The sequence below is a fragment of the Pteropus alecto genome, unplaced genomic scaffold (assembly GCF_000325575.1).
Source record: "Pteropus alecto unplaced genomic scaffold, ASM32557v1 scaffold484, whole genome shotgun sequence".
In the NCBI taxonomy this organism is placed as follows: Eukaryota; Metazoa; Chordata; class Mammalia; order Chiroptera; family Pteropodidae; genus Pteropus; species Pteropus alecto.
In genome coordinates, this window is record NW_006435778.1 from 1,362,048 (window position 1) to 1,375,390 (window position 13,343).

The 13,343-nt window shown below is 48.6% G+C and overlaps 2 protein-coding genes and 3 non-coding genes across 5 annotated transcripts in view; 4 read left to right on the forward strand and 1 right to left on the reverse strand.

Moving 5' to 3' along the window:
* The window catches only part of RPS8 (ribosomal protein S8), a 2,771-nt gene extending 793 nt beyond the window's left edge, over window positions 1-1,978 (forward strand). Inside the window, exons 3-6 of the mRNA XM_006911411.3 lie at window positions 370-469; window positions 814-989; window positions 1,228-1,357; window positions 1,820-1,978. Of these exons, the coding sequence (XP_006911473.1) occupies window positions 370-469; window positions 814-989; window positions 1,228-1,357; window positions 1,820-1,929 (516 nt within the window). The 3' untranslated portion in view covers window positions 1,930-1,978. The remainder of the gene's footprint in view (window positions 1-369; window positions 470-813; window positions 990-1,227; window positions 1,358-1,819) is intronic.
* On the forward strand, window positions 190-290 carry LOC112479376. The gene has a single exon (XR_003046171.1). It is a non-coding gene; the product is annotated as a small nucleolar RNA SNORD46 (small nucleolar RNA).
* On the forward strand, window positions 1,052-1,122 carry LOC112479375. Its single transcript, XR_003046170.1, has one exon. It is a non-coding gene; the product is annotated as a small nucleolar RNA SNORD38 (small nucleolar RNA).
* Window positions 1,634-1,702, forward strand: LOC112479374. The gene has a single exon (XR_003046169.1). It is a non-coding gene; the product is annotated as a small nucleolar RNA SNORD38 (small nucleolar RNA).
* Window positions 1,979-3,286: 1,308 nt separating the features above from the next.
* BEST4 (bestrophin 4) lies at window positions 3,287-8,203 on the reverse strand. Its single transcript, XM_006911412.2, has 9 exons — window positions 8,005-8,203; window positions 7,824-7,918; window positions 7,011-7,244; window positions 6,752-6,906; window positions 6,204-6,281; window positions 5,667-5,864; window positions 5,474-5,554; window positions 5,214-5,368; window positions 3,287-5,045 (listed from the first exon to the last, which is right to left on the reverse strand). The coding sequence occupies exons 1-9, from the start codon at window positions 8,154-8,156 to the stop codon at window positions 4,772-4,774; spliced, it is 1,422 nt and encodes a 473-aa protein (XP_006911474.1). The 5' UTR covers window positions 8,157-8,203; the 3' UTR covers window positions 3,287-4,771.
* Window positions 8,204-13,343: the final 5,140 nt, after the last annotated feature.

Sequence of the window (13,343 nt, forward strand, 5' to 3'; positions counted from 1 at the left end):
TTGAGGGGCTGCACCCCCCCGCCCCCCCCCCCTTTTTTTTTTTACCTGTTGGAGAGATTGCACGGAGATGTGTGTGAGGGTTGGAGGGTTGCTGGTGGGAGCATGCTCCACACATGATTGAAGTCTGGTATTATTATTGCATGGACACTGATTTTCCGCGTTTGGAATCAGGTTTTTCTTCTTGGAGGTAACAAGTGATGAAAAAGTATCCTTAGGGGTGGTGTGGCCGTCTTGGTCACCTGTGTGCCACTTGCCAATGCTAGGTCTTGTCATAGTTACACTGACTGTTTCCTCCATCCCGCTCGGGTTCGTTCTTCTCTTGTCTTGCTCTCTTTGATAACCTAGTTCCTGTCTCCATGTGTTTTCTAGATTGGCCCCCGCCGCATACACACAGTCCGGGTCCGGGGAGGCAACAAGAAGTACCGAGCCTTGAGGCTGGACGTGGGGAACTTCTCCTGGGGCTCCGAGTGTGAGTGAGGCGGGAACTCGGCAGAGTCAGCACCTAAACCTTTTAAGCTTCATTAAGTGCGTTTAGCAGGAAGTTCATGGTCTCCACCCAGATACTGAAGTTTCTCCTGGAAAGACTGAGGTTGTAACCAGAGAGTTCTCTCCAGCCTATCCTATACCTTAACTCACGTAGTCTCTGCGAGTGGGGCTGAATCTAGAGACTGAATGTATGTGTGGTTGTCAGCTGCCTGGAAAGATGAGCCTTCCCTTGCTGCTGCTTAGACCCTGTTAGGGTGGGGGATGGGAGGGCAAGGACAGTTGGCCTCTGATTTACATAACTTGATTTTGAATTTCTCCTGTGAGCAGGTTGTACGCGCAAAACAAGGATTATTGATGTTGTCTACAATGCATCCAACAATGAACTGGTCCGCACTAAGACCCTAGTAAAGAACTGCATCGTGCTCATTGACAGCACACCGTACCGACAGTGGTACGAATCCCACTATGCACTGCCCCTGGGCCGCAAGAAGGGGGCCAAGCTGGTGCGTGTTTGGGGAGTCAACTTCCCTGTAGGGGTGGGAGGAGGCCAGTCTAATTCCAGCCGCCTTGTGATGAAAGTTCTGTCCAGTTCTGCTACTGAAGGGGGAGAGATGAAAGCCTTTAGTGCTGAGGAAGGTGGCAGGAATTGGGATATGCTGGGTTGAAGGCTCTGATGACATTCCTTCCCTGAGCTAGGGATTGGGGACCCCCACCTAATCTATCTGTATCTCCTTTATTCAGACTCCTGAGGAGGAAGAGATTTTAAACAAAAAACGGTCAAAGAAAATTCAGAAGAAATACGATGAAAGGAAAAAGAATGCCAAAATCAGCGGTCTTCTAGAGGAGCAGTTCCAGCAGGGCAAGCTTCTTGGTGAGATGGTTATTGCATGCAGGATGTGGTGGGGGTGTCATGGTGTGCCTTCTGCATTGCTTGCTTCAATTCTTGTGACTGCCAGCCATGTGGTCTAGAGGGTTCACTAGGACAGTTGAGTGATAACAGCATACAAATCAACATTTAGTCAACCCATTAGTGTGAAGCTAAAATGGACAATAGTGGACAGGAGTCCATAGGCCTGAGTTTCACCTCTGCCTCTGAGAATTGCAGGGGTATCATTTCAAGAAGTCCATGGCCAGGCTAAGGGGGCTGTCTCACTGATGAAAACTTTGTCCAGTTCTGCTACTGACTTTAAGTGACGATAAAGTATATCTGAGGAGACTGTGGGTTTTATGCCTGCCCCCAGGGTACTAGAACCATCATGGACTTTTAAGGGAACATTAGTTTAGGTAGGGCCACAGTATTATTTTGCTAAAGACCTCTCATACTTGGTTGCAGCATGCATCGCTTCAAGACCAGGCCAGTGTGGCCGAGCAGATGGCTATGTGCTAGAGGGCAAGGAGCTGGAGTTCTATCTGAGGAAAATCAAGGCCCGGAAAGGCAAATAAATCCTCCTTTTGTCTTAGCTCCTATAATAAAGGTGTTTATTGTGTTCTTTGTCTGTGTTGTCTGAATATTTGATCACAGGGGCTCCCAACAATATTTGGATGTTGACTTTTAGTTTTCAACCTGGGTTCATGGGTGGTCTAGAACTCTTGGAACTGTTCCAAATTTCTGCATTATTGAAAGTAAGTTATATGCATGTTTACACATGCTGTCAGATTTTGGGTGTCTTAAAATTATTTCTCTTGAGCCCTAATCCCTTCCCCCACTTCACTACTCAAAAGTATGTTAGATTACCAGTGATTTCTGCATTGCTAAATTTAAGGGTCAGCTCTGTCTTCAACTTGGTATCATTCTTTCTCCAGCATTTAAATGTTGTTTATGGTCCATCTTTCTGACTTTAGTCCACACTTACCCTGACATGTACTTGGATGTCTGCATGTTCAAAACTGATCACATTTCTCAAGCTCCCTTTTCAAGTAGCTTCTCAACTATTTGCAACAAACACTTGTTTTCATTAAACTGATTAAATCATCTTGACCCTTAATAGCACATTTAAGTTGGTTCAACCATTAACACCACTTCTACCATTCTGGGAGTTTTTTTGCATCCTACTTCCTTCGAGTGCTGCTTCTGTTGTCCCCAGAGCAATCCCAGCAATCTGATCATTTTTAAAAAGTCAGGTTTTTGACGGCTTTCCATCTCAAAATCCTTACCAAATACTAGGGAACTCAACATGATCTGGTCCTTTTTTTCTATGGTGACTACCATCCTGGCCTTGCTGAATTAGTGTTCACTTGGCTGTTTTTCCTTTGTTGGGAACACTTCAAATACCTACATGGTTTATTCCCTCCAGGTCTTAGTTCTGTCACTAGTGAGTTCTTCCCTGATCACAGTTTTAAATCGTGGCCCCCTCCACACTGTCCTTTGCTCAGTTTTTTTCCCTTTACCCTTTAAGCTGGTGTAAATCTTGCTTTTTTTTTTTTTTTTTGTCTTCTCAATATAACTCCAGGGGACCAGGGATATTTGTGTCCTGCTGTGTCTCCAGTATCTGGAAAAGTGCATGGCAATATGCCAGGCACTGAAATATGTGTTAAATTGAGTTCTTAAAGATTTTATACATCATAAAAGTTGATGGAAAGTGCAAGTACATATTTTCAGAGCCAAAGAAGTGCAAAATCTGATTGGTTCATCAAATTAGCTAAATTGCAGACTTATGTGAATAGTCAACTGAGAACTAGGATATGAACCACTTTTTTGAGTACAAGAACTTAAGGGTTAAAAACCTAATCTAAAACTTTACCATTGGCTCTGGGGAGACCTTGTCCTACCTTCCCACCCAGTGCTCTTCATGTACCACCTTAGCTAATGTGTACTCAGATCTCTGTCAGGCATAGTAAAGCAACACTCAAGCACTTTGCCTTTACTTTCTAATTGAAACTTTACAGGGCATTGATCTTTATTCCTCCCCCTCCTTCACTCCTACTTCTAATCTGTCAGGACCAATAGGTTCTTTGTAGAGGAATCTATCCACTTTCCCTCTCCACTGCCTCTGCAGAAGACAAGCCCAGCAAAAATCCTCAAATACCTTTTCAGTGAATGGCTACTGTGGGATGCTATTGTCTCCACATTATAGATTTGGCCACTGTGAGGCTTAGAAATGTTCAATAACCCAGCAGGAAAGAATCAAAACCATCATTTTAATCTAGTCAGTTGACAATGCCAGAGGCTGCACTCTCAATCTCTGCCTACACACTCCTGCCTCCCCTTCTTTGAGTTCTGGCACTCGTCATCCTTTGGCCTTAAAGGTCAGTTTTGACATTCACTAGTTCCTTTAGCGGCTAAGCTTAGAAGGCAGGAAACTTAGAGGAGCTCAGTTTAGCAACGACACCAATCTAGTGCTGAGACTTTCCCATAAGGCTCTTAGCTCCAACTGAGTGCTCCCAGCACTGCAGTCCCACCATAGAGATGGATTGCAGCTCTCACCCCTTAAATTATCTATTCTCACCCTATTTGGTTGGTGGGAACAGAAAAAGGCTTGGCACTCTGTAAAATCCAGATGCTGAAAGTCTAGGCTGGGTGGTGTACGACTGCCTTCACATCTGAGTTTAATCACCCTCCAAGGCAGATTCTGAAACCCTTATCTTTATTCCATCATATAGCATACCAATTCAATTTTAAACAATTGTAATTGCACAGTAATAAATATATTCTCATTGCAAACAAAAAATTGAACATTACAGGTAAAGCAAAAGTCCCCCAGCACACACACTTTGACTCCAGAGTAAGGTTGTCGGGCTAAAGTATATCCTAAACATCTTATGTATAACTCAAATTGCGATTCTGGGACCAGCAGCAGTAGCATCACCTGGGAACTTATTAGAAATGCAAATTCTTTAGCTTCATTCTAGATCTAATAAATCGCAAATGTTTGGAGTGGTACCTGTAACTTTTTAATAAACCCTTCAATAATGCTGATGCTCCCTCAAATCTGAGAACTGATCTAGTCCTTCCAATGCCAAGGAAATGAACAGTCCACCTGGGCCCTAGTCCTCTATGCCTCGCCCCATGTATCTTGCCAGCTTCACCTCCCCCAAACAATCGATCCTACCTTCTCCCGCCAAAGTGGACACATTTCCAGCCCTGGCTCAGGCCTTTCCAACCATCTTCCTCTTTCAAGGTCTGTCCCTAAATGCCCCGGCTCAGGGCGCACAGGAAGTGCTGTTCTAATAGTGCTGGAGGGCAGAATGGGGCACCGCCCAGAAAGTGGGAAGTAATGGGCGGGAAGCGGGTTGGGGTCAGGCCTAGGGGCGGCAGGCTGGGCGGCCTGGCTCCGGCTGCCTCTGCTCAGAGCTCCTGAGTCTGGTCCCCCGACCCCGCCACCGCCTCCTCGATGCAGTCCGCGGCCTCGGGGTCGCCGTCCTCCTCCTCCCGGAAGCGCAGCAAATGAGGGGTCCGGGGGGGTCCTCGTGCGCGGCCAAAGTTCCGGAGGCTCACGGCGGGAGAAGGCGCTCCTGCGCCCAAGAAGCGACTGAGCAGCGGGGTCTGCGCGGCGGACACTGGCGGAGCCGACTCAGGAGACGCCTCCACCTGCAGGCTCTGCTCCGGGTCGTCGCTCACGCTGCGGGCGGGCGGGATGAGCGCGCCTTCGTGCCAGCCCGGCCGTTGGACCCGCTCTCCAGAGATGAGGGCAGGAAGGACCGAGTCATTGGCACCCTAGAGGGTGGGCGGGGACCTGGGGGCCCATGTGTTTGGTCAAGCCCTGCCTCCTTCAGCGCGGACCACTCACCGCAGGTTGAAAGTGGAGCCCAGGAATGAAGGTCGCAACGACTCGGCCACCGTGGCTGCAGTGTAGGGCGGCTGCGCTGAGCCTTCGTCCCAGTAGGGGTCTTTCTCGACGGGAGGCAGGTTCTGGTACATGTCGTCCACGGATAGCAGGGATACCTGGGGTGGGCAGCAGGTCACAAAGGTCCTCCGCTCCCCTCCACGCGGGGGCTGCGAGCTGTCAGGCAGGAAGAGCCCAACGAACTGCCCTAGACCTCTGCTCACCTGCAAGTTGCGGTCAATGAGCTGGTTGGTTTCAAAGTCATCATCATCCTCACCAAAGGGGTTGATGATCTGTTCGGCCACCTGCAGGTTGTAAGACAATATTTTCTGCCCTGTCCTCTGTCCCTAAAGTTGGGGTGAGCCCTGGGCCCATGTCTCTACAGAGCAAGCTGGTGTGACCACCTGAAGTGCCCACCTTGAGCCAGCCAGCATAAAAGAAGAACTGCAGCAGAGTGGTGAGAGGCACATACATGTCCAGGTCCCCAAGGGCTGGTCCTGGCTCCTGGCCTGGCTCCAGAGGCTGCCAAGGTTTGGCAGCCCCTGGCTCTGGCTCCACAAACTGGCGGCCAACCAGGGAGAGGGCAAAGAAAGAGTATACTGCTATGGTCACCACCTGGAGAAGGGGGAATCGGGCTGAATGGGACAGGGAGAAATGCTGTCCTTGTCCCTAAGGGCCTGTAGTGGGGGGTGGGGGTGGACGGGGTGGCGGGGGGGTGGGGAGGTCCTGACAAGTATTAAAAACATATAGCAAGGTGTGTCAGCACCAAAGGTGATGCGGTCATCTTAGTAGTGGTCTAGGGAGGCTTTGAGGATGAGCTTTAGGCTGTTCAGTGTCTCACTAGACTGAACTGCCCCAGGGTAGGTACCATCTCTAATTCTTCTCAGCATCTCACACGCAGTATAGAACATACAGTAGGCTCTGAGACTAGGGAGGCGAAAGGCAGTTAGTTACTTGAGTGTAGACGAGAGGGATGCTGATCCAGTCATAGTGGAACAGCATGCTGCACTTGGCTCGGTACTTGTTCAGCTCCTGGTGGAACAGCAGGAAGAGGATGTCAGTAGAGGTGAGGAAGAATGGAGAGAACAGAGGAGCCCAGCACAAACTAAGCCTGGACCAGATCCGGAGGCTCATTTTGCTTTTAGAGTTTTTATCAGGCTGGGGTGCCTGTGATGGGAAGCAGTTTAGCAAAATAATTGTAAGCACAGAACCCTGAGCCAGAATGTCTGAGTATGAATCCCAGCTTCCTTAACTAGCTCTGTGACTTGGGCAAACTTCTTTTCTACACTGTGCCTCAGTTTCCTCATCTGTGAAAGGGGATGATAATAATAGTACCTATCTTAAGGGTTGTCGTGAGAGTTAAATGAGTTAATATAAGTACAATGCTTCCAACCGTGTGTGGTACATAGTGGGCGCCATAAGTGTTAAGTACTAAAATTATTATTCCAGTTCGCAAAGCTAGGGGAAGGAGGGCAGATGTGCCTGGTCCTAAGTAGACTCACTTCCAGGAGCAGGCAGAGAGCAATATCATCACGGATTCGCCCATCTCTCCGGGCCTGAGCTGCTAGGTTGGTGAACCAGACACAGGGGACCCAGTACTTGTTAAAGTCGGATTTCAGACTCTCAAACTTTTTCCTTTCTTCCTGGGACATGAAACCTGCAGGGATAAAGTGGGTGGGGCATAGATTCATCCTCTGCCTTTAGGATGCCCTGGAGCTCCTCCTGGCTGTCAGGCCTCCCCTCCCTGAAGGCCCAAGGCACCTGCATATACCACGTGCTCCATGGTGGGGAATCGCTTGAGCACGCGTGTGCTGACTGAGCGCAGCACTAACACTGACGCCAGGTTGGCATAACGGATGAGGGTCCGGCGCAGCAGGCGGCCATGCTGGTCCACGCCATGCACACTGGCCGAAATGACACACATCAGCTGGTCCGGCAGTGGGATGCTTGTGTACTGGGCCCACCAGCGGTTCACCACCAAGGTCACGTAGAAACCTGGTCACCGCCATGGGTAGGAGGGATGAGAAGGGAAGATGGAAGGCCTGGGAGTCAGCGTGCCCTTCCTTCCAGCCAGAGCACCTGGTCCAGGCCAGGTTGAACCAAGGCAGAAGGAAGGACGTATTTGGCTCTAGCGCCCTGCCTTGCTGTCAGGAGGACAGTCTGTTCTTCTGGTGCCACCCTGATGTGCTAGACCAAGCTAGGAGGAAGGAGTACAATCCTAAGGCAGAGAAGTAGTGGTTCAAGGCCAGGTAACAGTTAACTCGAAGCTATGCTTCCCATGAGGGTGGGAATGAGGTGTCACCTGTCTCTAGCTCCCCTCCAGTCCCCAGAAGGTGATGAGGCCAGCAGGTAGCTTGGGCATTGTTTGGAATGAGGATCCAGCAAATGATAGGCAGGGCCTAGCCTTCTGGAAATCCTGGGCCTAGCACACAGCCCCATGCCTTCTGAGCCTTCTCTGGTTGATCTGCGGGCTATGCCGCTGGGGTAATTCTGACTCTCAGAGCTATCACCCCCACCCAAAAGTCAGGAAAGATGGGTAAGGCGATTACCAGGAGGAACTAGAGAGAGCCTTACCCAGGACAAAGGACAAGGGGATGAGGTCCGCAGAGCGGTTGCAGTATCGAGCCACCTGAGCATACACATATCTCTGCTCCTGGGTGAGCAGCAGCCTGGAGAAGTTCACGTGTAGGCCTGGGTTAGAGGGAGGTGGGCAGCCTAGTCCCCCACAGACCACCCTGAGACCTCACCCTCTCACCGGTAGGTGATGCTGAGCAGAGCATACAAGATGATGAAAAGTAGGAACTCCTTGTAGAGGAGCTTGTAGATACTTCCCCTCCAACGGAGAAGTAGCCCAGAAAAGCCTCCAAAGCGGGCCTCCGCCACTTTGAGGGTGTACGAAATCGTCATGGCACTGGGAACCTAGGGTAGAAGGTCACAGAGCTGCCCCAGAGCTGTTTCCCCCAGAAAGCCTCTTCCTTAGCTTGGCTTCTCATCACTAGGCTTAGTTCCCCAGGCAAACGCCTTTCAACTCTGGTCATACCCCAGCCTTCATCTTGTGTCAGCAGACAAGGAGAGAGGAAGCTGCAGAGCAGACAAAACACCCTCATCTCTCCCAGGACCCAACAGAGCAGGAGTCAAGCCAAGATGGGGCGGGGCAAGAGGGAACTGAAATCTAGGCCCTCTCATGCATGAAGTTTTCTCATACTCCTTTTAGCCCCATGCAAGGCTAGGAATAACCAGATGCTGAATTGCTGAGGACAGGAGATTTAATTCTAGCTCAGACTACCACTATCCCTTGGGGGCTTGCTCTTGAAGCTGATACCTGTTTCCCTGAGGCCCAGAGCACTCTTACACCCATCCCACACCTGCCTACCTGTTCTGGGATGCAGTCTGCGTTGAGGAAGGAGAACTGGGCTAGCTTCCATCCCCTACACACTTAAGTACCTTCTGGGCCCATAAAGTTGGCTGGACTGAGGTTATCATTGATGGATTGAGGCTGTCACCCAGCTTCCCCTGGTCCTGGGAACTGGATATGTCTCCCTACCCCTGTAGGGCTGGGCTGGCCTTTGAATGGCAGAAGTGCCATTTGCACTGACCCCACAGCTCACACAGATGACACCATGTCCTTGAAGTCAGGATGACAGGAATTACTGTCCCACGCTCCAGGTGAGAAGACAGATGCATGATAAATTGTTACAATCATAACAGCTGCTGGTCACAGAGTGATGACTAAGTGACAGGCACTGTGTCAAAGGTACTACTACATCATACTCTTGTGGAATCCTCATCGCAACCCCATGAGGTCGGAATCATCCCCATTTCACAGATGAGGCTCCAAGAAGTAAATGACTTGCCTAAGGTCATACAGCTAGGAAGTGTTGGAGAGAGGATTCAGAGCTGGAGTTGATGGACTTCAAAGGCTGGAATTTGCCCATCTGGGCCTAAGCAAGGGTTCGCACTGTGGGACCAGGGTCCTATCACCAGGCACCCTCTTAGTCCAGGCTCTGGCGGGGCTGGCCCAGCCCTTCCCCATCCCTATTCCACAGGGCTGACGAGGCCACAGATCTGGGACTCAGGCCTAGGGATGTAGACCCCCTCAGCCCTGTGTCCAGCATCTTGACTCCTAGGGGTGTCCAGGATCTTGAGTGGCCATTTCCACTTCTAGGCCTCAGTTTCTTCATCTGTCAAATGGAGGAAATAATACCTGAGGCACCAGCTCAATTGTCCACCCAGTGCCAAGGTCATCTACGAAAACCCAGTAGTGGTGGTCTTGCTTCTGAGCTTGTCTTGGGGAGCTCCTTCCCCCACACTGTGAGCTGCTTCCTACCCATAAGTGTTTCCTAAAGAGGGGAAGCATGAAAGGGTGATTAGGAGCACAAGATTGGGAGTCAGACAAACCTGGGTTTGAATTCTAGCTCTCTGTACCCTTGTACAAGTTAACCTAATCTTTCTGAATCTGTTTCATCCGTTGTAAAACAGGACCAATGACACCTTCCTCACAGGGCAATTGGGAGTATTCAAAGAAACAATGCCCAGAACCTGGAGCACTGTAGACATTTAGCCTGGGTTGCTATTACTGTAACAAGCCAAATCTGTTTCCTTTGGTTTCCATCTATTTGTCCACTGTTGCATCCCAGAACCAGACAATCCTTCAGAAATGAAGAGGCAGAAAGAACTTTCTCCTGATACCTCACCAGCCTGCCCCCAAGCCAAACGGTGCCAGAGCCTGGCTTTTAAACTGAATACACAAGGCCCTCCGAGATGTTCCCACCTTTACCCACTCATCCCCCATCACCAGCCTCTAACCCAGCCCCTTTTCACTGCTCCTTCACAGTCTAGCTCAGAGCATCTTCCAAGAAGCCTGCCATGATCTTCCCCTAGGTCACTCTTCAAAGACCCCTGGGTTTCCTCTCTGGCAACAGTTAATCATACTGGTCTATAATCTGCCTACAGAGACATCTCCCTTCCTGCCCGTGAGACCCTTAAGGACAGGATTAGATCTGATTCATCTTGGTAAAGCTCAGGAGGACTTGAACTCAGGCAGGCTTTCTTTCCTTTTTTCTTTTTGTCCCTTTTAACCTGAAAAACATCTGGGCCTCCTCCCTCTTTTGCATAAACAATTTCTTGGATGAGCAAGGTCTGGAAATGTACTCATGGCCTAATGAGTTATGTTCTCCTTCCAGGGCCCAGGCGAGATGTCAATATGATGAGAGAACAGGTTTCTTGCACCTGGGAAGCCAGGCTCTGGGATGGAAGGAACTCAGGCCCTGAGGTCCTGGGGGCTTCTCTCTGACTGCATTCCTCGAGGGCAATGCAGCTGGCCGCATTTCAGTCCTCTGCTTCCACCCCCATCTGTAGCCCTCACACTTCTGCCTGTTACCAACACTCTAGATCGCTGGGCTGTGAATTTCCCACAGAATCACAGACAGGAGTATAGGACCTGAAGTCTCTGCCAGAGAAAGGGGGCAGTCCCCAGGCTCCACCCATCCCCTCCCTCCTGAGTAAGCTTATGTCCCTTCCTCAATGCTGACAGGTCTCTTTGGTTTATGGTCTAGGAGAGGGAACCACTTCACCAGTAAATCACCTGGCCCACCCTTCTTTATCATCCTCTAGCTCTTACCTCTCCTCTTGTCTGGCTCCCTCTCTTCTGATTTTAACCACCAATGCCCCTCTCCCCTCCTCACAGCTCATAGCTGGATATAAGGCTTGGCAGTTCACAGCATGGAGTCTGGAGCCAGACTCTTCAGATTTTCAAATCCAGACTCTACCGTGAACTACTCTTGTGATCTTGGGCAAGCCGTTTAATCTCTTTGTGCTTAATTTTCCCATGGGGAAACGGGAATGATGATATCTATCTCACAGAGTTGTTGTGAATAGTAAATTAATCAATGTTTATAAAATGCTCAAAATAGTACACGGTAAGTATGAAACACTACTGTACCTATTAGCATCTCACTTCTCTCTGGTCTGGCATTAGCACTTCTACCTCTGCACCCACCAAGGACACCTGAGATCTCCTTATTGCTTAATCCCTCCTGAGTCCTAGCCTTACTTGGCACTTCTCATTTTTGACAGACTCCCTTAACCTCTGTGACCTGACACTGTCAAGAGATTCTTGACTCAGTTACTAAAGGGACAAGGAGTGCGAGACATGTACTCTACTAGGAGTAGAAGGCTTGACAGCATCCTGTGGGGGATGGAGATCCAGAAGGACAGCTCAGAGAAACCTCAGCTTGGGCAGAGGTTGTGAGAGTCTTGGGAGGTGGGGAGGGAAAAGGGCACTAGTAAGAGAGACATGGAGACACAGAACAGTGTAGGAAGAGGACAGAAAAGTCAGGCCTAAAGACAGATCCTCCAAAAGGAATTCATAGGTCATAAATTCCTTTCCTACGATGTCATCGCATATCACAGGAGAGAAGACTAAAAGTCTATATCATATTCAGAAAAACTTTGTCACAAACTATCATATCTCCCATCCATTCTTCTAGGACCCATTCATCTTTCCTAGAAATCGTTTACTCTACCCTAAGAGTTTTACATTCCCTTTCCCCCTTTCCCTATTAAGATAGTTAAGCCTGAATTCTAAGCCACATGAAAGAGTTATTCATTTTTCCCTGGGTATCTCTCATGTATACATAAATTATATATGTTAATAAACTTGTTTTTCTTTTGTTAATCTGCCTTTTTTTTTTTTTTTGAAAGAGTCCCATTGGAAAACCTAAGGTGGGTGGAGATAAAGTTTTGACGCCACTGCAAAGTCCTAACCCCCAGTACCTTAGAATGTGACTGTATTTGGAGACAAAACCTTTAAAAGAGGTATGTAAGTAAGTTAAAATGAGACCTGTAGGTGAGTCCTAATCTGATCTGACTGGTGTCTTTATCAAAAGAAGAGATTAGGACACTGAGAAAAGATCATGTGAAGTCAGAGGGAGAAGTCTGCTATCCCCAACCAAGAGAGAGGCCTCAGAAGAAATTAACCTTGTCAATACTTTGATCTTGGACTTCTAGCCTCCAGAACTGTGAGAAAATAAATTTCTGTTGTTTAAGCCATCTAGTCTACAGTAGTTTGATGTGGCAACTCTAGCAAACTAATATAAATACATTTTGCTTTATTTTCCAAAATAAAATTGCAATATCAAATATGCAAATATCAAATTTGCAATATTAAAATTTCAAACTATACACGCCTCAGCCCCATTTTCCCTGTGGATTTTTCGTTTCTGGCCCCACCACTACCATCTCTCTCCTGGAAAGTTGTTGACCGATAAAGACCAAACTCCTGAGTATGGCACTTCCTCCCCATCCCCATCTCTCACTCCCCCTCACTCATCTGAGGCACTAGTATATCTTCCCATCTCAGGGTGTTTGGTTCTCCCTTCAGTGGCTGTGAAGGGCAAGGTTAGAGAAGTAGGCCCTTGTGGGCCTGATAAGGGGTTGGGTGGGATGGCCATATGGAAAGAGGGTGAAATGGAAATGAGACCAAAGTCAGGGAGCCCAGCAAGGTGCTATAGCAATAATTCCAACCAGGGAGAGTGTGACCCAGATTAGAGTGGGAAGGGAAGATGGAGCTAAGTGGATAGATTTCAGAGATATTGGGGAGATAAAACTGACAGAAACTGGGTACTCAACAAATATTTGTTGACTTTCCTGACTACTCTTTCTAAAGTAGGCTCTTTAGTTACTCTTCTGTTTACTTCCTTCATAGCACTTTTCACAGCCTGCAATTACCTTGTTTATATATTTGCCTATCATATGTTTCCATCAAGTAGATTGTAAACTAAAAGAGGACTGCAACCTTAATCAGTCCTATTCAGAAAGAGTTGGGCGCTTACCAGGTGCTCTCAATAAATCTTTGAAAACTGAATGGCTTCATAAATGATTGGATTATATAGAGTGAGGGGAGAGAGGTAAGAATCAGGCCAGGAGATCTGTCGATCCTGAGTCAAACCCTCCAGAGTGGTTAAGACCCTACCTCTGTCTCTGGCCCTGGGAAGGGTGGGCATGGACCAGGGTTCTAGAGGTCCAGATGGCCCCCTATCGCTGGATTTAAGAAAATCCAATTACCATCCTTCGTTTTCTGGCCTGGCTGCTGAC

Coding starts and splice junctions, on each gene's coding strand:
- BEST4 (XM_006911412.2), bottom strand. CDS start 8,156: ATGACGATTTCGTACACCCTCAAAGTGGCGGAGGCCCGCTTTGGAGGC. Junction 6,282..6,751: donor CTCTCTGCCTGCTCCTGGAA/GTGAGTCTACTT, acceptor CTGTTCCACCAG/GAGCTGAACAAGTACCGAGC. Junction 5,369..5,473: donor TCATTGACCGCAACTTGCAG/GTGAGCAGAGGT, acceptor TGCCCACCCCAG/GTATCCCTGCTATCCGTGGA.